We start from the raw sequence: 23,585 nt of genomic DNA, 5'->3' as shown, positions 1-23,585 counted from the left end.
TGTCACTCTAGCTGAGGCCTTTTTTTTTCGTCAGTTAGTGTGGTAAAACTTTTATTTTGAACTGATGATTTCTTTTCTTGATTAGTCAAACATGATTTTGTTAGCAGTCCTTTCTAATGGAAGCTCTTCAATATAGAATCATAGAATCATAGAATCATAGAATTGCTAAGGTTGGAAAAGACCCACAGGATCATCCAGTCCAACCATTCACCCATCACAAATGGTTCTCACTAAAACATGTCCCTCAACACAACATCCAAATGCTCTTTGAACACCACCAGGCTCGGTGACTCCACCACCTCTCTGGGCAGCCTATGCCAGTGCCAGACCACCCTTTCAGAGAAGTAGTATTTCCTAATGTCCAGCCTGAACCTTCCCTGGCGCAGCTTGAAGCCATTCCCTCTAGTCCTATCACTAGTCACACGAGAGAAGAGGCCAATCCTCAGCTCACTACAGCCTCCTTGCAGGTAGCTATAGAGAGCAATAAGGTCTCCCCTGAGCCTCCTCTTCTCTAGACTGAACAATCCCAGCTCCTTCAGCCTCTCCTCATTAGGCCTGTGCTCCAGACCCCTCACCAGCTTTGTTGCCCTCCTCTGGACACGCTCCAGGGCCTCGATGTCTTTCTTATAGTGAGGGGCCCAAGACTGGACACAGTACTTGAGGTGCGGCCTCACCAGTGCTGAGTACAGGGGGATAATTACTTCCCTGTTCCTGCTGGCCACACTATTTCTGATACAAGGCAGGATGCCATTGGCCACCTGAGCACACTGCTGGCTCATGTTCAGTCTAGCGTCAGTCAACACCCCCAGGTCTATTTCCTCTACACAGTCTTCCAGCCACTCTGCCCCAAGCTTGTAGCGTTGCTAGACCCATTTTTTTAATACCTTAAAGTTAAGGAACATCTGATCTTGTTAGAGCAAAATCTTCAGGCTGTTCTATGCCATGCTGATAGAATTTTTTCATTTATAACAAAATGCTAAGCATATTGCTCTTGAGAACCCTGTTTCCCCCATTTCTTTATTGTTATTGTTGTATTCTTGTATGTGAATGAGTGTTTTTAGTTCGGTTTTTTTGACAGTTCATTCACAGAATGAATTTACAGAACAGTGGATCACTTCCAACAGTGTTCAATTCATAGAGTTTTATTTCAGAAACAAATATCACTCTGAAAACAGCATTAGTTCTTCATAGCAGCATGAATTGTAGAAGGAACTGTAGAATCTTGAGAAAATTTGCAGGCAATTTCAGTTTTCAACTGTCAGAAGTACCCTAAGGATATGTATTAGATTTAGCTAATCATTTTGGAAGTATATGTATAAATTTTTTTCTGTGACATCTACATAAAATACTGCTGAACTCTTTGTGCATGAATTTAAAATCTTAGACTTACGTCTGACCACGCTTTAGAAAGTAGCTGTTTTGTATGCTTGTTCTCTTCTATGTCACATGCTCAGTTTTCACTTATCTCTTTTGATTATGGCATGCACAGAAAAGATAAAGCAGAAGTCCAGAAGCTCATTTGGAGAAATAAACAATTGAACAGCATTTCATTTGTGTAGAATTGTGATAACATTTCAAAATAAATAAATAAGAAGACTGTTTAATACAATCCCACTTTATTAAATTGTAAGATAAATCTGAGCTGAAACTATGAAAATAGTTTTTATTATCTCAGGAATAAAGTGCTCTAAAATTTTAATGGATGGCAAATGTTTCATTGATGTTGATGATATCTGACTACAGCCATAACATGAGCTGTTGTTTCTTCATTCTCTTCTCTTTCTGAGATCAAATTTATATATGTCTACCTACCTATCTGGGTGGAAAAGCAATTTGATAAGCACTATCTTGAGCTTGGAAAATCCACACGTCTTTGAGAATGTGGTGATTGGTAGATATGAAAATGATACTGAGAACTTTACTAGTACATATCATTTTATTGAATTCCTCTCACCTATTATTATTTTATCCTTCTTTTATCTTTATTTTCTTTCTTTACTGCAGTGCTCTGCAATTCACACTTTAACCTCTTTTCCTAGATGAGAATTATCTAATCATCATCTAATATTCCTATTTTCTATTTTATCTAGTGTTAGGGCTTGTCTCTACCACACCATAACCCAGCGAACCTGTTGTTTACTTCAGGAAATTAAGCCATTATGTAGCAACCATTCTTCACAACCAACTCTGACTTTCTGTCTGCTTTCCTTTCCCACTTCTTCTACGCCATTCTCTAGTACAAGGTGCTCAAGTACATCCGCGTGACCTGACCTCACAGCTAGCCCTGCTTTAAGACTTCATCACCTGAGGTTCTTACCAACCTACCAATCTCCCATGTTCCAGCAATACTGATCCACTTGCTCTCAGAGAAGTATCACATCAGAAGTTTGTGCTTTTTCTTGTGCTCCTATCTGTTCGAAGTTCTCTAGTTGATCTCAGATTAGATATTTCAATAACTTTTCATATTTTATGTGAAAAAGTTTTACTGTACCTTGTGAGTAGCTCTGTTTATGCTTTAATAGTCTAATGGATATCTTTAAGAATAGACAACAATATCTTTAAGAATAGACAACCTCATATTTTATAGTTTGAGTTATTAGTTATAAAATTATATTGACTTTATCCTATTCTAGTTGTAACACAGAAATTATATTTTAATTCTTGTTTGTTCTTTTTTATGTAAAAATCAAGTACTATCAATTTTGTATTACAGTATTACTTACAGAAGTTATCTTGTCCTGATCTTCATGATGAGCAGAGGAGTGAACATTTTCAGCCTGTGATGTTTATTTATTGTAAGGAGCATATTTTATCGCAAAGTTTCTGAAAAGTGCTTTACTTTTTTTTTTTTTTTTTTTTTTTTAATATGAGATTGTGAAAAATGGAAGAGAATATAAGTTATTGATTATTCTCAGGTTTTGTAATATTGAATGTCTGTTATAAGAATATTCTAGTTTTCTGTTTTTCTTTTGAGCCTTAGGCTGTTTTAGTTGAAAGCATAGTAGGTAAGACCAAATATGATCTTGATATAACTTCTTCCTATGCAGTTATGACAAAGCAAAATTTGGAAAAATAGATTTAACTGAGAAATATTAAATATATTAATTAAATATATTAAATATTTAATGAGTGCAATTGAAACACAAAATATAGGTATACTTAAAGCAGTATCAGTATTAGCTTTTGGAAATGTGGTATATATGAGCTCTCAAATGCCTTATTTTGGAAGAAGAAGTAACATTTTATTTCATTATTTTATTTTATTTTATTTTATTTTATTTTATTTTATTTTATTTATTTTTGTGGTAGAATTTCACAGTATGATTTCAGTGATCTCAATTGTACCGCTGGGGAAGATCCCAGAAGACTAACTCATAGAATCAGAGAATCCTTAGAGTTGAAATGGGCCTTTAAAGGTCATCTAGTCCAACTCCCCTGCAATGAACAGGGCCATCCACGGCTAGATCAGGTTGCCCTAGACCTGATTCAGCCTTACCTTTAAAGTCTCTGGGGACGGGGTATCAACCACAGCTCTAGGCAACCTGTTCCAGTGCCTCACCACCCTCACTGTAAAAGGCCTTTTCTTTATATCGAACCTAAATCTACTCTTTTAAAGCTTGAAGCCATTTCCCCTTCTTCAATCACCACAGACTCTCCTAAAGAGTCTGTCCCCTTACTTTTCAAGTATCCCCTTGAGATACTGAGAGGCTGCTCTCAGGTCATCTTGCAGCCTTCTCTTCTCCAGGCTGAACAGCCTCCAGATCTCTCAGTCTGTCCTCATAGAAGAGGTGTTCCATCCCTTGGATCATTTTTGTGGCCCTTCTCTGGACACGCTCCAACAGGTCCATGCCTCTCCTGTACTGAGGACTCTGTATCTGGACGCAGTACTCCAGGTGAGGTCACCCCAGCACAGAGCAGAGGAGCAGGATCACCTCCCTCACCCTGCTGGCCACACTTCTTTTGATGCAGCCCAAGATACTGTTGGCTTTCTGGGCTATGAGAGCACATTGCTGGCTCATGTACAGCTTTCAATCCACCAGTACTCCCAGGTCTTTTTTGGCAGGGCTGCACTCAATCCTTTCATCTCTCAGCTTGCATTGGTAGTAAGGATTCCTCAACCCAGACGCAAGACCTTGTACTCAGATTTGTTGAACCTCATGAGGTTCACCTCGGCCTACTGCTCAAGCCTGTCTAGATCCCACTGGACCTAGACACCCTCTAGTGTGAAAACAACACCACTCAGCTTGGTGTCATCAGCAAACTTGCTGAGGGTGCACTTGACCCCACTGTCAATGTCACTGATGAAGACACTAAAGAGAATCAGCCCCAGCACTGACCCCTGGGGGACACTACTTGTCATTGACCTCCATCCAGATGTTGGGCCATTGTGCATCACTCTCTGGATTCAATCCTGCAGCCAGTTCTTCATCCACTGAACAGTCCACCCATACTCATCTGTATTTAATAAACAAATAAGTAAATAAATAGGTAAATAAAGTTCTAATACTGATTGAAAAAACTACAGTCTGTGGTTTTGATCACGTGAAGATTTTTTTTTTTTAGCAGTCCCAGAATTTTTTGTTTTGTTTTGTTTCTTTCTCTTTGGAGGAAGAGGTGTATTTATGTCTGATTAAGCTGCTTGGGGAAATGCAATATCTGCATACATATTTCTTCTAGCATTTTAGTTTTTAAGTAAATGTTGCTTCTTATACCAACTTTGTACATATTGTTTGCTAATAGTTGTTATCTTGCTGTTCTGTACATGTTCCGTATTACCTCTTTGAATATGTGGCTTTCCACTCAGTACCTGTAATCACAGAATCACAGAATCGCTGGGTTGTAAGGGACCTCAAGATATCAAGTCCAATCCCTATATGCTAGGTGTCAAACTAATGGTCCTTAATTCTAGTCCTACTAAAGAAAAGGAAAGTGAGAGTCTAGATTTATGGACTAATACTTTTATATCATTTTCTCTGTAATGTATTCCAACTAGAATTAGGAACTGAAATCACTGTCTTAATGATGTCATCGATCTCTCAAAATAATTTCTGGCTTAAGAAAGCCACTACAGCTCTCTTAAGACCATGCTTTGGAATAGACATAAGATGGCAGCATTTCATAGCATAAAATAGCCTAGGTCTCAATATACAAACTGTGTTACTTGAAAAAATGGTTGGACTTATGTAGCATAGTAGACTAACACTAGAAATATATTTTGTTCATCATGCAAACAAAATAAACACTTATATTATACTCCATAAGCAGAATTTATATATTTATTCTACTTGTTGAAGAGCAGAGCTGTGTATAATGTTCTTCCAAAGAAAAAGGAGTGATTGTGTTAGCAACATGTTAGTTATGATTTGATCCAGTTATTTTTCTGTCTGTGGATTAACAGTCCATTTCCAGTTTAAATTTCATAATTCAAATTTTGTTTTTAAAGTTTTAATTATATCTGGATCTTAGTTTATATTTGGGCAGTGTTGATCTTCAACTGCTGTGCTTTACCCCAGCAGAAGCTCAGCATCCCGTAGCTGCTCACTCTTTTTTCTCATGTGGGGTGGGGGAGAGAACTTGAAAGTATAAGTGAGAGAACTCGTGAGTTAAGGACAGCTTGGGTAAAAAAAAAGCTGCATGTACAAGCAAAGCAAAAGAAGAAATTCTTTCACTGCTTCCCATTGGCTGGCAAGTACTCAGCTACGTAAAGGAAAGGAGAGCTCACCACATGTAACTGTTTATTGAGAATACAAACACCATCACTCCAAGCATCCCACCATTCCTTCATCTTTACTCCACTGTTACAGTTCAGCATGATGACATATGGTATGACGTATCCCTTTGGCCAGTTTGAGTCAGCTTTCCTGGTTCTGTCCCCTCCCATCTCCTTGCGCAGCCTCAGCTCCACTCTGGCGAGGCAGCGTGAGAAGCTCAAAAGTCCTTGCCCTGGTGCAACATTGCTCAGCAACAGTTGAAACATCTGTGTGTTATCAATGTTGTTTTCAGCAGAAGCCCAAACATACAAGGCTCTGTGAAGAAAACTGACTATTCCAACTAAAACCATGACACGAACCCTGATTAAATCATACATAAAATTCTAGAAAAATACATAAAATGGAATGCATGGTGTTTTCTGCATTCTGTGGCACTGTTCAAGACTGAGTTAAATTTGTAAATATGCTGTTATCGAATTTCACGTATGACGCAGTACAGTTAAACCTGTCTACATAATGTGGCTCACACCTGATAGCAATGCCACTCTTAATGTAAGTTGACCTTTCAGTTGCTGTTCTGCCCTGCTTCTGCCAGCATTGTGATTTTCTCTTTATGATTCTCAGGATTTCTGACCTCAGTGCTAAGTACAAAGGTGACTCCTCTTCTTTTTTGGCACAGGTCTGCTTTTATGGGATCTCTGATTTCACCTTAATGTCAGTAACAGTATCTGCCTTTCCCATGTGGCAATATAATAGTGGTCAAACAAATTTCACCCCATTGAAAACCTGGATACTGTATGTGTTTCTAAAATGAAATTATTATTCATAAAGGAAAGCAGGATTGTAAGATAAAGGGAAAGAAAAAATATATTACTAACAAAAATAATATGTAACCAATGCTCTGACGTTAAAAAGAAAACCTTTCATAAAGAGGTGATGATTTTTCCTTTAGAATGAAGAGGAAGTATGTTTATAACTGAAATATTATTGTTGTCACTGTAAAAGTGAATGCAGCAAGCTTAAGTAAATATTAGCCTTTCACCGGTTATTACAGGTCTTTGCCATCAGTCATCAACAAAACTGAGCACATTAATAAAAATTTCCTCCTTCAGAATAGCCGAAGTGAGTTAATTTAATTAAAAATAAGTCTTAACAAGCAACAACAACCTCATCTCTAAGGATTGACTGAAAAAGGTTTTCTTGGATTAAAAAAAACTGCACTGACATCTTCTTTGTGTAATTCAATTAAAATATTTTTAAATGAAATTTAATAGCTGCATTCATTGATGAAATAAATGCAGGTACTTCTGCTTTTTATATTTCAGAAGTTCCCTTTTCATAACATTAGACAGTTTCCTCACCAACAGCAAACAGTAAAAAAGGCACTTTCATAGTTCATGTAGTGATGAGGATACTCTGAATTAAGAACATCTTATTATATCAATACACTGGTATCTCATAGTCCGGTTTTGGTTTGTTTGCAACTTTTAACATCATGTCTGTTTTGTATTTCTGGAAAGCGTAAGGTAGCATTAGCCTTCCCTAAATGCATTTGAAACATGGTTGTCAAAAAACTGCTGTTGTTTGGGTGGGGATAAGGAAGAGAAGGCAGAACTGGAACCCTTTTACGTTGTTTTAGTATTTACTACTTAGTTTGAGGTAAAAGTTTGTAATCTTCATTTGTACTTGGGAATGACAAATACTGTAGATTGTGGGGAAAAAAAAACAACAAAACCCATAAAAGAGGATATTTCCCCCCCCCCCCCCCCCGCCTCTTTTCAGGCCTCCCTGAAGGTTCAGGAGTAAGCAAATGGAAAGAATAACCAAACAAATGAGCACGCATCTGATGCTTAAGCCCTCCTCCAGCACTTTTTATGTACATAACGAGAAGCTACTCAAGCAGCTGCAGCACATTAGTTCCAATAGTTTAACAGGAAGCTTTATAGCTCCGACAAAAGGCTGTGTGCACTCGCTATGATAGCTAATAAGTGATCTTTGGCAAGAGGACTGTGAGAGGAGTGGTAATATTTAATAGGTTTCTGTGGAGGAGTTAGTTCACTTTTTTCTTTGCAGATCATAATCTGCAGAGGGAGGCTGAGGGCAGCAACACTATGTTGAGAGCAGCATAGGCTGAGCAAGAGCCTGGAGCTCTGCATGGTTCCTTGGAGGCAACTTGGAAGGGAGATTTTGTTAAGCAGTCGGACCATTATAAGGCTGCAGCAGACCTTACTAGCAAGCTTACTTAGGAGGCATGGCTCAGCAGACAAGCCCAGACACCCTGGCTGTTCCTGAGGTGGATAATTCACCTTGTCAGAATCCGTGGTTAAATGAAGATCTTGTGAAGACCCTGAGGGAAAACCTGTTGCAATATGAAAAGTCCGGGACATCTAAGAAATCTTCATCTGCTTCTCCTCGCTTATCTCCAGTTATTTCTCCTCGAAACTCTCCCAGGCTTTTACGCAGGATGCTTTTGAACAGCAACATACCAAAGCAGCGGCGTTTCACTGTGGCACATACCTGGTAAGCTCTGAGCACATCGTTACAAGACGTCAGGTTAACTTGTCTGCAGAGAGCATTTCTCTCCTTGGTGTCAGGGCTTATGTTTGCGTGACCTAGGCGTGAATCGCTCTGACTGAAAGAGACAGTTTAATAGTTCTAATTTGTGACTCAAGTTCATTTCATGTCTGAAGTTTAAAACAGTGAGTTAGATAACAAATATAAAGTAAAAAACAAACAAACAAACAAAAAACAACACATGTATTTGCTTTTTCAAAGTTACCTTTTTTTCCTTTCTTTTCTTTTAGATGATAATTCACTTCTTCCCCTTCTCCCAAGAAAAACAAATTGGAGACTTAAGAAGGAAGGGTTCTCATCTGGTTCTGTGCTGTTCAGGCTAGAATGATAAGGAAGTCTTTCCCCTCCATACATTTTATGTATTTATAGCCAATTTACACCTCTCTTCCCCTCCCCTTCTTCACTCGCCTCTAAACTCAAAAGCAGGATAACACAACTTCATCTCTCAACAAAGTTCAAATTAAGAAGCACTTGATAGAGATGGGTGGGAATATATTGTTCATGAAATAGTACTTCTTATTAAAACAGTTGCTAGGATAAACAGTGGAAAGACAGAAAGGGAAACCCTTGTTAAATGGTTCAGTAGCACTTTTTTCTTTTTTTTTTTTCTTTTTGTAACTAAATCATTTTTTAGCCATGTCTTTGTTATCAAATATCAAAAAGAAAAAAAAAAAACCTTCATTTTGTTGCATCCATCTTCTGCAAAACAGCAGCATAATTTCATTACTTAATTTATTCTTTTTTTTTTCCAAATGATACATACCAGATTATTGTAACTCAATAACACTCGCCTGTTTGCTTTAATGGTCCTGACATCTTAATGTGTTCTGGTTTTTATTTCTTGTCAGATTTTATCCCTAGTATTTTTAAAATAAATATGTAATATAAAGAGTGGAGGGGTCTTAAATACATTCAAAGTCACACATTATAAGCAGTACATAGACATGTGTTATTCAAGTTTATTTTCATTTGTCTGATACTAAATCTACACCACCGATATGTGATAGGTATGTATTCTACATCTTTACAATGAATGTTTTTGTGGCTAAAATGTATTTTTGTACTGCATGTTAAAATATACTAGCAAGCACATATAAGGGGAAAATAATGTTATAAAACTCAGGTTAATCACTGATTAAAAAATGAACATTTACAGTGTAACAAACAGTAAAGGTTACTTGAGAAAGATGTCTAGAGTCAGTGTATAGTTAAGTGTGGATACATACCACAGACAAAATCAGTCAAATACAAGCAAGCTTAGTATATGGTACATTAAAATGTATTGGCAAAAAATCCCAGAACAATAACTGCCTTTTTTTCAGCCTGCAATTACAGGCCTGGCTTAGAGTAAGAAGTTCTCCTCTGATAGTACAACTCTTGAATAGTAGGGGGGATGTGTGCCTTTTTTCTTAAAGAATGTTTTAAAATCAGTGTGCCTGATCAGACATTGCACGCATTAAAAGAGAAAACTGGATGAAGTTATGAGACTACATTTTCCCTTAATAATTAAATGTAACCTCCAACAATATTAAGGCTTTCTAAATGTTGCTTTTCATAAAACAGCCTAGAGATGAGAACATGCAGGACTGAAACAAAAACCAACCAAACAAAAAGCTAAGAAAACAAATTCAGGCAGAGCTATTTTACTTTGTAAACTGAAAATAAGTATGTTTTTCAAAAAAATGACTAAGGAAATGTATCATGTATGGTTATGTGTTATGACAGTTATTGTGAACAGTTCAGAGAAAACAGAAAGGAAATGTATTAAAGGCGACAGTAATGAAGTGAACAAACAGGTTTGGGCAATATGAAAGGGCAAAGGCTTTCACAGTATTAAAAAGTGGAATTTTGCTTAAATGCACTTCCTATAATGAGTTTCGGAAAGTTTTGAGTTTGGGTAGAGTGCCTCCTTTAATGTGATGTTGACTGCAGAAAATGTTTGTTTTTCTCCAGATACTAACCTTTTAAAATACTTGTATTAGACATTTCATACTTAGTTCTAAATGATTTTTAAGACTGGGTCATCTTAGAAACAGGTTTTATTTAGCAAGAAAGAAGGGAAGTGGTAAATCAAACAGAGAATTAGAATAAATAACCTGAGAACTTGCATGTGTTGTCAGACTTACAGGCCTGAAAAGGAAAGCAGAAGTACTTCTGTGTGCTTTGTAATCTTACTTGTTGCTACATTCCATTCAGCCCATTGCTGGTTGGTCTTCAGTTGATTATCTATTTAGAAAACAGAGATAACTGTGACACATAGTTTTATAATACTTTAGCTGAATAGGAAATATATTATTTGAAATTTCATATTCACATAATCTTATTTCAGTCAGCTCCTAGGAAAAAATGGTGCTCTAAATTCAAAGCTTACTCCCAGATGGGGGATCCATTCTGGTTTCAGGACATATAATTTGTCTTCCATAGTTCTGATCTTTTCTGTAAGTGCACTAATTCTCTTAAATTTGTGATTTAATCCATTTAGTACTTTAAGAATAGCATTCTTTGTGTGTACATCTTTCTTGTTCAGGACACTGTTCACATAGACACGAAAAACTTTAATATCAATCTCACTTAAACCACCAGTAAGATGGAATGCCATTTGTGTCATATTCCAGTCCTTTCTGCATTTATAAAATACCTTTACTTTTAGAATATGTTTTCTTCTGTTTTCCTATGATGTATATATGAGTATGCATACAAACATGCACACACACAATTCTAAGCATAGTAACTAAGTGCGTAACACAAAAGATATTACCATGTTTTGTAGCAATGCAAAATACTGTCACTGCAGGTCCAGTGCACTTAGGTACCAGCGAAATGAATGTTCTAACTGCCTGATTTCTGTTCATATGCAGGCAGTTAGAGCAGGCTGGATTCTACTGGCAGTTTAGTTCTTCTTCCTTTCATAAGGCCCATAACTGTCCCCCTATAATGGCTTAAACTGTAAAATTGTTGACACCAACATGCATTTACTGTATTATTGTGGCTTATCGTTTTGCTGAGTAAAATGTTAATAACTGTAGTCATATGTCAGGAATATCATTTTGCATAAGATCAGAATGAATGCATGGCCTGCTTGTGAACTTTCAAAATGACTTCTTGTTTTATGATGAGGTACCTACTTATAAGATGCAATATTAACACGTGTCCAATTAATACATTGGGAGGATTGTGTATTATGTGAAAGGTAGTTATGTACATATCTAATCACTACATGTGATTAAGAAAAATTAATGGAGAATGTAAGCTTTTGATATTTCTGTAAGAGGCTTCACGGTTCATCCTTCCTGAAAAGTTAAGCTGTTCTCTGTTCTAAAAACTACATCTTGAGTGATACAGGAGGAATGTTTAAGAAATGAACAGGGTGATTTACGTCTGTTCTGTCTGAAGTAGTGTTCAGGAAGACACGTAGTATTTTTTGTGAGTGTGTGTATGAGTGTGCTTTTTAACTTTCCAGGATAAACCATGAGGTTTTTAGGGAAACTATGAGCTATCCATGTGCTATATTCAGAAAAGTGATTACTTCATTTTGCTTACAGGACTGTAACAGGAAGTTTGCTAATAGTTCTGTCAACTTCGTGTTCATTTCTGGCTGGTAACCTCAGACTTTATCATTCCTCAATTGTAACTCAGAATTCATTCTAACAGTTGAAAGAGTAACTTCCAAATTACTGATTTTTAGCTTCTTAAGGGGGAAAAAACACTGCATTGAGATCAACTTGAAAGAGGAGACTTTAAGCAGTAGAGTTGCATAAGATCTTCATTTTGATGGAGAAGTTTCTGAATAACCTGCTTTTTTGCAGGTGTTGCAGCCTCGCAGAGTGTTACAGCCTGGAACTGTAAAATTAAAACCATTAACTCATTGGGAACTGTTTGCCTGTACCATTGTCAGTCTGTAGACAGTGTCAGTTTATAGGAAACAACCATAACAACTGGAAAGAAACAAGTGTTTTAAAGCTTTGCGGACAGGAATTCAAATATACTTTAGCCAAAAACAACTCAGGTTCCTCAGAAATCTGCATTATATTGAACTACTGAAAAGTAATCATGATGCTTTGATGTCTTTTTAGTGTAATGATGTAGCATTACTTGTAACAACCAGACACAGACAAGATAAATGAATCCTTCCGGTACATGCTTTGCAATATCAGTTTCTGCATTGCCTCAGCTGTCTCTTCCTATGCTTTTTCTCAGCCACTGACTCCCTGGTGCAGTTTGACAAGACAGTAATTATGGTGGAATTGTGTGTAATGGGATTTGCGAGCAGAGGAGGCTTTTGGTTCCAGGGAGGGAGGTCTGAGAATTCCCCAGCTGTGAGAACAGCCAATGTGTGTGATGTGTTCAAAGGTCTGTGGAAGGATGTTTAGATACTCGAAGTCCTACAGCTTTGGCAACTTGTGGAAAGCCAGCTTTCCTTTATTCAACATGAAAAATTCCTTTCTGTAGAGAAGGAAGGAGGGGCAAGAGGCATATTTGCTGTCTTAATATTTATCTGTGAAATTGCTTTGTTGTCTTAATATTTCTCTATGAACATAAAACATTCAAATAGCAGGATTTTTTTTACTCTGTTGTATATTATTTTGGACAGAATATTTGCCCCCCTACCATTTATTTTTGTGTGTGAATTCTAATACAGCAAGTAGTGATAAATGACATTCTTTTCATTATATGAGGTGGTATTGTTATTCATAGTTTCATTGCTATCTTCCCCTTTGATATCTCTGTCCCTTCCATATCTCCTCTAGGACTCATTTAGTAACTTCTGATATTTGGGTTTTTAATGGTTTTGCTCATTTTATCTATCTATCTATCTATATATTTAAATATTTACATATGGACCTTAAAACCTAAACATTTAATATGGTTATTTTCTGTAAGAATACAAGTATGTATCCGTTTACAAACTACTTTCATCTGAATTTAGTCAGTCTTTGTCCCCACCCATAGTAAATATTTTCACATTGACTTTGGCACTCAAATATGAATACGATAGATGCCTTGGAAATAGTTTAGATAGATATGGGTAGGGTGTGCCATTTTAAGTTTCAGGAATGTAACTGGCATAAGAATATTGATAAACTCTAGTCTTTTGTTTATTTCTATTTCACAATTTATTTTCAAAATACATTAAAAACTCAAATGTTGGTTATAAATATATAAGTATGTTGCTTTTCTGCAGTCTACCAAACTTGATGTGGTTCTGCACTACTAGTTTCAGTGTATTTTTGCTGAAACTGTGCTAAGCTACACTAAAATTATACCAGAGTGAACCCATAGACTTCTCTTCCAAATTTTAAGATGCATTTTATTCAAAGACTTTTAAAACCTCTCTGTGCTTTCCTCTCTTTCACTACTGAGTGCTTTTCAGGAAACTAAAGTAATTTAGTATATGGAAAGTGTTACAAAAGGAAGACGAATCAAAGCAAAATAGGTTTATAACTATGGTCAGAACATTAAGGATTATATAATGTATATGTATGGAAGGATGTATGTACTCTATATTAACAGCTGAAAAAGTTTATAGCATATCTGTCCAACCTGGTACTTTCATGCTTTTTTATTCTTTTTGTGTTTTAATAAAGGTATAAATAACAAAATTGTTTTTATATGAAACATATAATATAGTTAATATTAGTGCGGCCTGAGACAATTTCTCTTCACTCACTGCAGCTCATGCAAGCCAAAAGGTCAGACATCCATTTTCTAGAGAGCAGGGCAGAGTAGTTCAAACAGTAGAGGAAGAAACTTTGTTAAGAAAGATTATTTCGGACTCGCTAGATTGCAGCATTTTTTTTTCTGATTTAATGATATAGAGGTACTCCTGAGAGCCAAGGCAGTGTTTAGTCAGGTATATTCCACCTGGAGTACTGCATCCAGTTTTGGAGCCCCCAGCACAAGAAGGACACGCAGTTGTTGGAGCCGGTCCAGAGGAGGTCTACGAAGAGCATCAGGGAGCTTGAGCACCTTCCCTGCAGGGACAGGCTGAAGGAGTTGGGTCTTTTCAGGCTAGAGAAGAGAAGGCTCTGGGGAGATCTTATAGCCATCTTCTAGTTCCTCAAAGGAGACCCACAGGAAAGCTGGAGAGGAAATCTGTGTAAGGGTATCTTGCATCCAGTAGTTTCAACAACTTACCCCTGCTAAGTCTGCATTCAATTCTTTAGCAAGAATATGTACAGCTAATATTTATCTTGTTAATATTCTTCAGTGGACCAAATTTATCAGCACTGTGGAAATAGTCTCATTAAGACAGTCATAGCTAATCAGGTAGTATTTTATTGTGACAGGTGCTCCTTGGGCATGTTCTGACAGTGAGGTTGATTTATTGTAGACTAGATTTTTATGGGCAATAGATTGTTCAAGTGAATGCTGTATTCATGAATGAATTCATGAATGTAATCATGAATTCCAAATGAAATTTGGAATACTTTTAATTTGTAATAACATGTAAGAATGTGTGATGTACAGTTACATATCTTAGTTTTATAAGCCAGACTAGCTGGCATGTCCAAGAAGTTTGATAGTGTTCTTCAAGATGTGAATTTGTTCCTGGGATTCTCACTTCACAGCATTTCCTTGTTAATTTGAAAAACAAATATCCCAAACCAAAAACACTGTGGATGAGTTAAATGTTTGAAAACGTAAGGTATGTGTAGGCTTTTGTGATATGCATCTTCCAGTTGTATTCAAATAATTTATTTGTTATCATAGATATACTCTTTCACTATAGAAGACATACAATCATCAATAATATTTGTTTTTCTATGGGATCGGATAGTTCACTGAGTCAGAAAAGCTAGCTATTGTATTTCCAGTCTTGCCAAAGTCTTGCTGTGCAGCTATAAGAACCTTTATTATCTGCTGTAATTTCAAAAGTACATCACAGAAATTTAATTCTAGAAAGGTGTTAATTTCAATCATAGCATGTAGTGTATTACATAATAAAAAAGAAAAATAATGAATTGTATAAAGTCATGCTACCATGGGGAAACAGACTAAACCACATAATTAAATGTGGAAATCCAAAAAGATCACAAAACATATTAATTAAAAGGCCTAGGAACTGCATTTACAGTGAGCTCTTTCCCCTAATAAAAATAATTTACCACAGAAGAAATATTTGAAACTTTATTGTTTTTCCAAAAGCTGATCACTTGTTTTAGAAGATAGCAAGTTAGATGCTCCATCGACAAAGTGATTAGTTGAGAACAATTATATACTTAAATGTTACTTACTTCATGTGACAGTCACGTGCTTGAAACCTTACATATGGTCCTCTTGTGTTGCATATATTCAGTGCCTGTATGAAATACATGTGTAAGTCCTATTTGCAACTGTAGCCATGGAGTAGTTTTTAATATTTGGTGGCACTACTGTAGAAGCACTCATGACAACACCAAGCTTTTGGCTTCCCATCAACAGTGACTTGCCAATAGCAACAACATTGAAATGTGTTGATTTGTGTAAAAGAAACCAATGAATTAGATATTAGAGAAGTTAAATTCTGCCTTATTATTGTTAGCAATATAAGAAGTAACACTGAGGCTGAATCATAGTGAGTTCAAGATTGGAGTGCATCTTTCAGTGTGCAAAATCCATCTCACCAGAAAAAAATTGTGGGTGTGAAAAACAGAAAAGATGTTTTGGGAATATTCTATTAAAGTATTGGAAAATGTTGACTTACTCTGCCTCAGATATTTAGTCTGACTTTCTTTAGTGTTCCACCCAACCCCACAAGGACTTACTGAAAGAAAGCAATGCACTGTTCCTCCTCACCTCAAGACTCTCAGCAGGGAGAGTAGCACTGCTGAGTGATGAGGTATAAAACACAGCATCATGTATTCTATTCTGATAGGTGACAATGAAGAAAACAGGTATGCCTCATGACCCAACAGCAGATGTTGCTGTTAGTACTATTTTATTTCTTTTTCTTTTAGACATCTCTGTCCTGTTTGTTTGATTTATTTTTCCCTTTTTTAACAACACACTATACCCTGAGGTCTTATCTGTAAATTATTTTTCACTTGTTCCTTTTCTGTTATCGAAATTTCATGCTGATCTATTTTCTGACTTTTTGCTCAAGTCAGAAAGCCCTTTCCTTTTGAAGATTGTAGTGTTATCTTGACAGACTTAATAAAACACTACAGTCTCTTCATCACGGTGATATTCTGCTGTCTTTTATTTCTCCTAGGAAAGTTAGTAAAGTCAGTGATTTATTAATGATTCTTCTAGAATCTCTGTTATCACATGGGGATTTCACAGCTCCTTCAGTCCCTAGAATATCAGTTGAAAATATCATAGAATAGTAGAACCGTTTGAGTTGGAAGGGACCCTAAAGGGTCACCTAGTCCAACTCCTCTGCAGTGAGCAAGGAAATGTAGACTAGGTTGCTCAGAGCCTGGTCCAGCTTGACCTTGAATGTCTCCAGGGATAGAACATCCACCACCTCTCTGGGCAGCCTTTTCCAGTGTCTCATCACCCTTATTGTAAAAAACTTCTTCCTTATATCAAGACTAAATCTCCACTCATTTAGCCTGAAACTATTTCTACTTGTCCTATCACAACAGACCCAGCTAAAGAATGTGTCCTCTTCTTTCTTATAGCCCCCTTTTAGATACTAAAAGGCCACTATCAGGTCTCCTTGGAGTCTTCTCCAGGCTGAACAGCATCAGCACCGGTATGCTGAGTTGAAGTTGCTCCTTTTCTGTTGTCAGGCCTATTTTACTGGGTGATGTTGAGGGGGAACTGTGGTAAGTCTCAGCTCAGTACATGGAGAGAAGTATTTTTCACTCTCTACATATTTTTAGAGCTATCTAATTCTCCAGACTATGTGCCATACTGAATTCCAAATTCACTTTTGGATATATCTTAGAAAACAGGGAAAAATGTTCTTGTCTTGTGGCTTTCTACAAACTCTTACTTGCATATTCCATGTGTGAAGACTATCTGCTACCAAGAATGAATGGAAGAAATTTATTAGTGTTCAAATTAGAGTTATAAACATGTCATGAACTATTCAAGCACACACAGTGAAACATCATCATTAAAATATATATAGAAGATGAGGTCAGGTAAAAACATGAAGACTGTAGAACTTGCTTGAATTTATATATTTTTATATATGCTTGTGTTATGAACTGAAACTGTTCAATCCATGGTCCTGTCCGTGCCCTTCTGTTAATACACGATTGTTCTTCAGTTACTCAAGATGAAATTAGACAGAAAAGAAATTCTAAAGACTTTGAAATGGAATCATCTCATATTATAAAGGTGATCCACTCATTATCAGCAAATAGGGTGGTGCAGTGTAGCTTATATAAAAACTTGTAAAACTTTATTCTTTGTGAATATTCCAGTAAAGATTAACGCTCTGTTAGAACTGAGTGGTGTAGATTCTGCAATGGATATATAAGGTGGAAGAAATAAAATACCTCAACAGAAAGATGACAGCTATTAATGAATAATTTACTTTTTCTTTGATGCAGTCTTAATTCCTAGAACAATGTAGTTATAAAAAATGTAATTTAACTGTTTTAAAAATGTTTAGACCTTGGACTAGAATTAGTTCATTATACAGATTCCACAAAGGTAACTGACTTTCACATAATTAATCTCATTCACACAGTAATTTTATAGTAGAAGAATCCAATTTATTTTGAAGCTTTGGAGAAGAAAAGTCTGCTTAAACAGATTAAATTTTGCAAACAATAAGTAAAAGCTTCTTAAAAAGCAGTACTCTCAGGATAGGGAACTTGAGATGAAAGCCTGTAGCAGGACAGCTGGTTTTGGACCATTTGAATGCAGATAAACTGTTACTTGAGTGAGTTAAGGGGGAAACCTCATTCAGATACTAATAATGTATTTTAATGGAAAAAGGGAGAAAATCTGTAGTGAAAGATAGGCCATAATTTTCTTTTACTCATAATACTTTGTGCTGCCTTATTTCAAGGAGATACAGCCTAAAGTTAGGATAAACATGTTAGACATCTTCTAGGTCATCCAATAAATTGATAGTCTCAGGTGCATATTTTCTAGACGGTTATTTTTCAGACTATCCTCTATTTGTATAAGATCTTATGTGAGTTTGCCTTGTTATTCAGAATACTTTAAATACATTACGAATCTCTGACATTTTCTTCAAGCTTAAATGATATTACTACTCTCTCTCTCTCTCTCTCTTTATATATATATATATAATATATAAATATTTTATACTTATATTATATAAATAATATATATATTATTTATATATATGTATATATTGCCTCAAGTTTAGCAGATAATGCAATGAATATTTTTCACTGGAGGTTTTTTTCTAGCATTTGTTCTTTATTTCAGCCTGGCAGAGTTGGTATGAATATGTTGCCTAGATAGTTTGAGGTCTTGTGTATTTTGGATTATTAAAGGCTACTTAGTCCCTGTTTCTTGCTCTGGCTTCTTAATATAAGCAGGTGTCGGCTAGTAGAGCAGCCACCAAACAGATTACGTTTAAGCGCAACTCTAATTTCAGATACCTAAAACAAACTTGCTTTAGCAAAAACATCTTGTAATTCTTTCTGCGGTCTCAGAGCATTAAAATAAGTAAAGCATCCACATATACTCAATGACTGATACACATACTGGTAGCAGCATAAACTCAATATTTAGTCACTTGTACATTTGGTACACTTAGTTACTTACTGCGTAGAGGACAGCACAGATGAAATTGTCAAGGAAACACTCTCACTGAATCATGAGTTTGATAGCAGACCCCTTTGCTTTCCAAACCGCTTCCAAACAGCTGCATCCAAACTTAGTCCCAGATTTAACAGTTTATGTACAGAGGATTATATACACAATCGATCCAAGATGCAACTTAACAAAGTTTGCAAAGTTTCCACTGGCTATTATTTCACTTACTGAAAGTCCGTCTCAACCTTGATGAGTCCCTCCTCAAGACAAGTTGCTGGAAGAAGCCCACTGCTCTTCAGGAGAGCTCAAAGGGCTCTGGGCTGTCTGATACATGCGAGGTAAGATGACTGACTGGTAGTCATATTGCATATTGCATCCCAGTTCACTTGTTAGCCCTTGGCTACTGTGTAACTGGATACAGCCACCACAGCTGCCACAGGCAGTTACTGCTCCAGCAAGGATTTGGGTGAAACAGTCTTGCTGAGGTAGAGGAAAGTATACTATCACAGTCACTTCAGTACAATGAATAAAACATGTTCATAAAAGTTTTCAGCAGCTTAAAAACAAGAGAATAAGGAAACTACTACAAGAAAATATATTTTTTTTTTGTTTATAATTAATTTCCTTGCTTATCACTGAAAAAATAAAGGTCTGTCTTCTCTATAAAAAGAAAATACAACATTGTTTAAACTGATAGCTTGTAATTCACTGCTCTGAATATAGATTCTTGAGCAAGGATCAGGAAAAACAGAAAAACCTGTTTCTGCTCCACATATTTATTTGAACAGAATATTAATTCCTTACAGATAGGTTTTAATTGTCTGCTAGTTAAATGGCTTGAAGGAAGTAAATTCATGTGACTTGAGCAACATAGAAAAACGTGATCTTCAGGTACCATTAAGTTTTTCATAGTGAATTGTAATGTGTAATATTCACATTAGAGATCCTGTTCCTTGAATAAATAAACAATATACTGAGGAGCTCAGTAGGAAAAGAATGATATTCTGTCCCCTTTGCATATTCTTCTGTGATGTGTAGTGATGAGGTTACAGTGCAAATCAAAATGATAAGCTCCAATCATGCATCTATTTTGCTTCTGTTGGGGGACAAATTGTGTAATTGTTTTGTGCAACAATCATGTAACTCCAGAAAATAAGCTTCTCCAGTACATGCATGAACAAAACATTTTTAAAAAGCAACACAAACAGAACAAAAATAATCAAGTCTTATTGGTTACTGAGACTTGTAAACAAATTCAAGAAGAGGGACAGATGGCCTTGTGGGTACAGTGTGGGGGACTGGGTCCTAGTATCCTGGAATTTTAAACATAGCTCTTCCATCAATTGCCAATCTGTGGATTCATCAACATTGTTTATACTCTACTGTCCTAATTTCTAAATACTTGAAATAAAATATCGTACTATTTATCTCAGAAGAGTGTTGTTAGTATATTTTTCAGTTGTTTCCAATTATAAAGTGCTATCATTGCTTACAGATCAAGAAATTCTCATCTTCTAAATTATAAATACCCATTTGTAGTCTCCAGTGGTATTAAGAGGCTGTGTATTGCAGAATTCTGACAATACTGTCCTTGTTTTAAACATTTTAACATTTTAACCAATAAAAGATACCAGTGTCATGTCTATTCACTGATCTGCACTTAAAAAAAAAAAAAAAAAAAAAAAAAAAGAAACATTAATGCAGTTGAGAATGACAACTACCGATTCATTGGACTTACCAGTTCAGGCACAGGCCACACTAACCTTGGCTATGCAATTCAGAGGCCAGTTGTGTCTGACTGACAGAAAGAACAGGCAGAGTAGAAAATCACCTATTTTCAAATAGTGTATGTAGGCTTATTCTATAGGGTGGAAAGAGGGACAAAACTCAGTTTTAGAGAGTAGCATTTCTGTCTGGAATACAAAACTTATATTCCCCACTTTTCTCATTAAAAGTTCCAACATCTGTAAAACCTGGGGTGAAACAGGTCTTTGTACTATCTGTAAAATATGTCTGTTCTGCTGACGCAAGGAAATACTAGTCTGGTGGGAGAGATATTTGGAATCATGGATAAAGTGCCCCTCATCTCAAATATTTTCCAGCAGGGAAATTTTGAATGGTCTTGACACAGAGAGTCTAAAACTGCAACCTTGAATCCTTGGGCTCTTACAGGATAGTGTTCCATTTCATCTGCTAAACAGTACAAGGATGTACTATAACTATATATTCATAATTCTGTGATCTTACAACAACTGACATGTTGATAATATTTCTGGGGTAGAAAATGCCATTTGTCTTCAGAATATTTTTACTGAAATGATTTAAATAAATTCTACCACCAAACTTTTCCTGTTTTAATTAGGAAAAGCTTGTTTCTGAAAATGCATTTTATTGCTATAGTTTCTTTAGTTTTGATGGGTTTGCCACACAACACTCAGGATGGAAGCCAGTTGATTTTGAATCATGTTGCCAACACATATCTCAGTGACCATAATCTGGAGCATAGGAAGTTCCACACCAATATGCGAAAGAGCTTCTTCACAGTGAGGGTGACGGAGCACTGAACAGGCTGCCCAGAAGGGTTGTGGATTCTCCCTCTCTGGACCCACCTGGATGCCTACCTGTGCAGCCTGCTGTAGGGGGCCTCCTTTGCAGGGCAGTTGAATTCAATGATCTCTAGAGGTCCCTTCCAGCTCCTGCAATTCTGTGATTCCGTGATAACCAGTTGAGGTAATGAGGGAAACAGAAGAAAAGGTTCGTGCTGAGATGAGGAGGTATGGATTGTACTTAGTAACAGAACTTACCTCCTGTACTTTCATTGGTCATGTATATTCTCAAAGAAGAACTTATCTGTCTTAAGTGGGATACATTCATGTTCAACAATTGCAAATTTTAAACCCAAAATCACCTTCTGAAAACAGACATACAAATTAAACATTAGTTAAAGAATATCAACTCTAAAAATATATTCTCTTAGCTTTTAAAATTAATTCTAGTTTTACATTCTTCTTGTTTTCATTTGTCTACATCTACAGCTGTGGTAATTGCTCTGTTTTTGTTATTGACTGCATTGCTTTCATTGAAAGGTTTGTTGTATGAGTGGCAAGTCATTCTGTAAATGAAGGGTTAAAAGTAATGTAGCAATATAAACAATTTCTTTTCAGTCTGACATCACTTGGATATTGTGAGGGTTATAACTTTGCTGAGACCTTTGTGAACTCTGCTCTGCTTCTGCAGCTAAGTAGCCCTGTGAGACCTCTGAATTTTGTGCAAAGCACTCATTGAAACTGTATAATCAAATGATTCTGTTTTGTAAATAAACTCTTTTTCCATCTCTTAAGTCCAATTGAAATGTAAATATCCTTTTCTTAAGTGCAGATTACATATAATGATGTTTTAAACAATGTAAAATGAATGAACAGTTATTGTTGCCTACGCATGAGAGTATGACGTTGATATGAGCCGATAACGACCAAAATAAATCAAATTGGGAATGAAAGGCAGGGACAAAATTGAAAAAGAAAAAAACAAAGGGAAAAGGAGAGAACAATTAAATGATTTATATTTTGAAGTGTAATTAAATAAAATTGGTTGTTGGTTTTGTTTATGTGAATCTTAACCTGTTTCTGGTTATATTAAAATTACACTGGTATACTGCCATACAGCTTTGAACTTAGCAACAGCATAAGCAAGTCATGCATTTAGAAACTGAGAACCTAGCTATAAAACTAACTTAGTTCTAAAAGCAAAAATTACCTATGCTTGTTTCTGACAAGCTTTGATGAACAATGATGAACCATGTTGCAGTTTTATTTAATTTGGGAGGTGAACAAATGGCATAGAACCAACAGCAACATGGCACAATCAACAATTTCCTTGCTAGTTTATTTTTCTCAGCCATTGAATAAAGCAGAAGTAATAGACTAGGAAGACTTAATTGAACTCTGAGCTGTACTACTCTCAGTGACTAGAAACTGGTGATGCTAGAGAAGGACCATGTTTGAATATGCTGGACAAGAGCATGGGAGGTAAGTTGCCAGAAGACTGCTCAGATGGAGGCAAAGTGATAGAAGTGTCTGGGTCTGAGCAGCCCTTCTTTCAAGAGCTGAGTTTGCAGCTTCATGTACTTAAGGAATAAATGTATATTTAATTTGAAGATAAATTAGGAGCTTTATTTATTCTTTCTTTTCATAACATCTTATAAATTAATATATTCATATATTTATATAGTACATGCAAAAATGACATAAATGTGTGTTACTACACATATAGATATTTCTTTATGTAGTGGTTTGAAAGCCTGTTGCAGCTGAGAAGTGAATATTCTACTACTATTAATAGCAGTTAAAATTGCAGAAGATTTGCATTGAAGGTTTATTTTAATTTATTTATTTTTTTAATTTTAGTTGCAGAAGGTGGAGCTTGTTTGATATATGCACCAGTGTGAATAGGAACACTCCAGAGAGTAAATTAAAATTAACTGCAGAATCCCAGAATTGAGGTCAGGTTTGGCAGGGCACTCTTGAAATTATTTCATCCAATCTCTCTTTTCCTGCAGCTACAGCAGGTTGCTTGTGACTGTGTCCATAATATTAAGGTATTTTACTAATTAATAACATATTAATTTGA

At 36.1% G+C, this 23,585-nt stretch overlaps 1 protein-coding gene and 2 long non-coding RNA genes across 12 annotated transcripts in view; 1 reads left to right on the top strand and 2 right to left on the bottom strand.

Moving 5' to 3' along the window:
* The window catches only part of PDE4D (phosphodiesterase 4D), a 586,915-nt gene that overhangs the window by 242,668 nt on the left and 320,662 nt on the right, over positions 1-23,585 (top strand). For 2 of the 9 annotated variants that reach the window (XM_025145253.3, XM_025145251.3), the window contains exon 1: positions 7,768-8,231. The exons of the other annotated variants lie outside the window; for them this stretch is intronic. In XM_025145253.3, the coding sequence (XP_025001021.1) occupies positions 7,963-8,231 (269 nt within the window). In that variant the 5' untranslated portion in view covers positions 7,768-7,962. Of the gene's footprint in view, positions 1-7,767; positions 8,232-23,585 lie in introns of those variants that run through there. 9 annotated transcript variants of the gene reach the window in all.
* On the bottom strand, positions 1,600-8,693 carry LOC121108599. The gene is made up of 3 exons (XR_005843231.1): positions 8,491-8,693; positions 8,229-8,343; positions 1,600-4,455 (listed from the first exon to the last, which is right to left on the bottom strand). It is a non-coding gene; the product is annotated as an uncharacterized LOC121108599 (long non-coding RNA).
* On the bottom strand, positions 14,231-20,736 carry LOC112530772. 2 transcript variants are annotated; one of them, XR_003072582.3, is made up of 3 exons: positions 18,966-20,736; positions 15,521-15,585; positions 14,231-14,365 (listed from the first exon to the last, which is right to left on the bottom strand). It is a non-coding gene; the product is annotated as an uncharacterized LOC112530772 (long non-coding RNA). The 2 variants fall into 2 exon arrangements; XR_003072581.3 differs by having other exon boundaries at positions 19,185-20,736.

This window comes from Gallus gallus, chromosome Z, assembly GCF_016699485.2.
Source record: "Gallus gallus isolate bGalGal1 chromosome Z, bGalGal1.mat.broiler.GRCg7b, whole genome shotgun sequence".
Lineage (NCBI taxonomy): Eukaryota > Metazoa > Chordata > Aves > Galliformes > Phasianidae > Gallus > Gallus gallus.
Note: the sequence above shows the minus strand (reverse complement) of the source record. Positions and strands in the feature narration are given on the sequence as shown.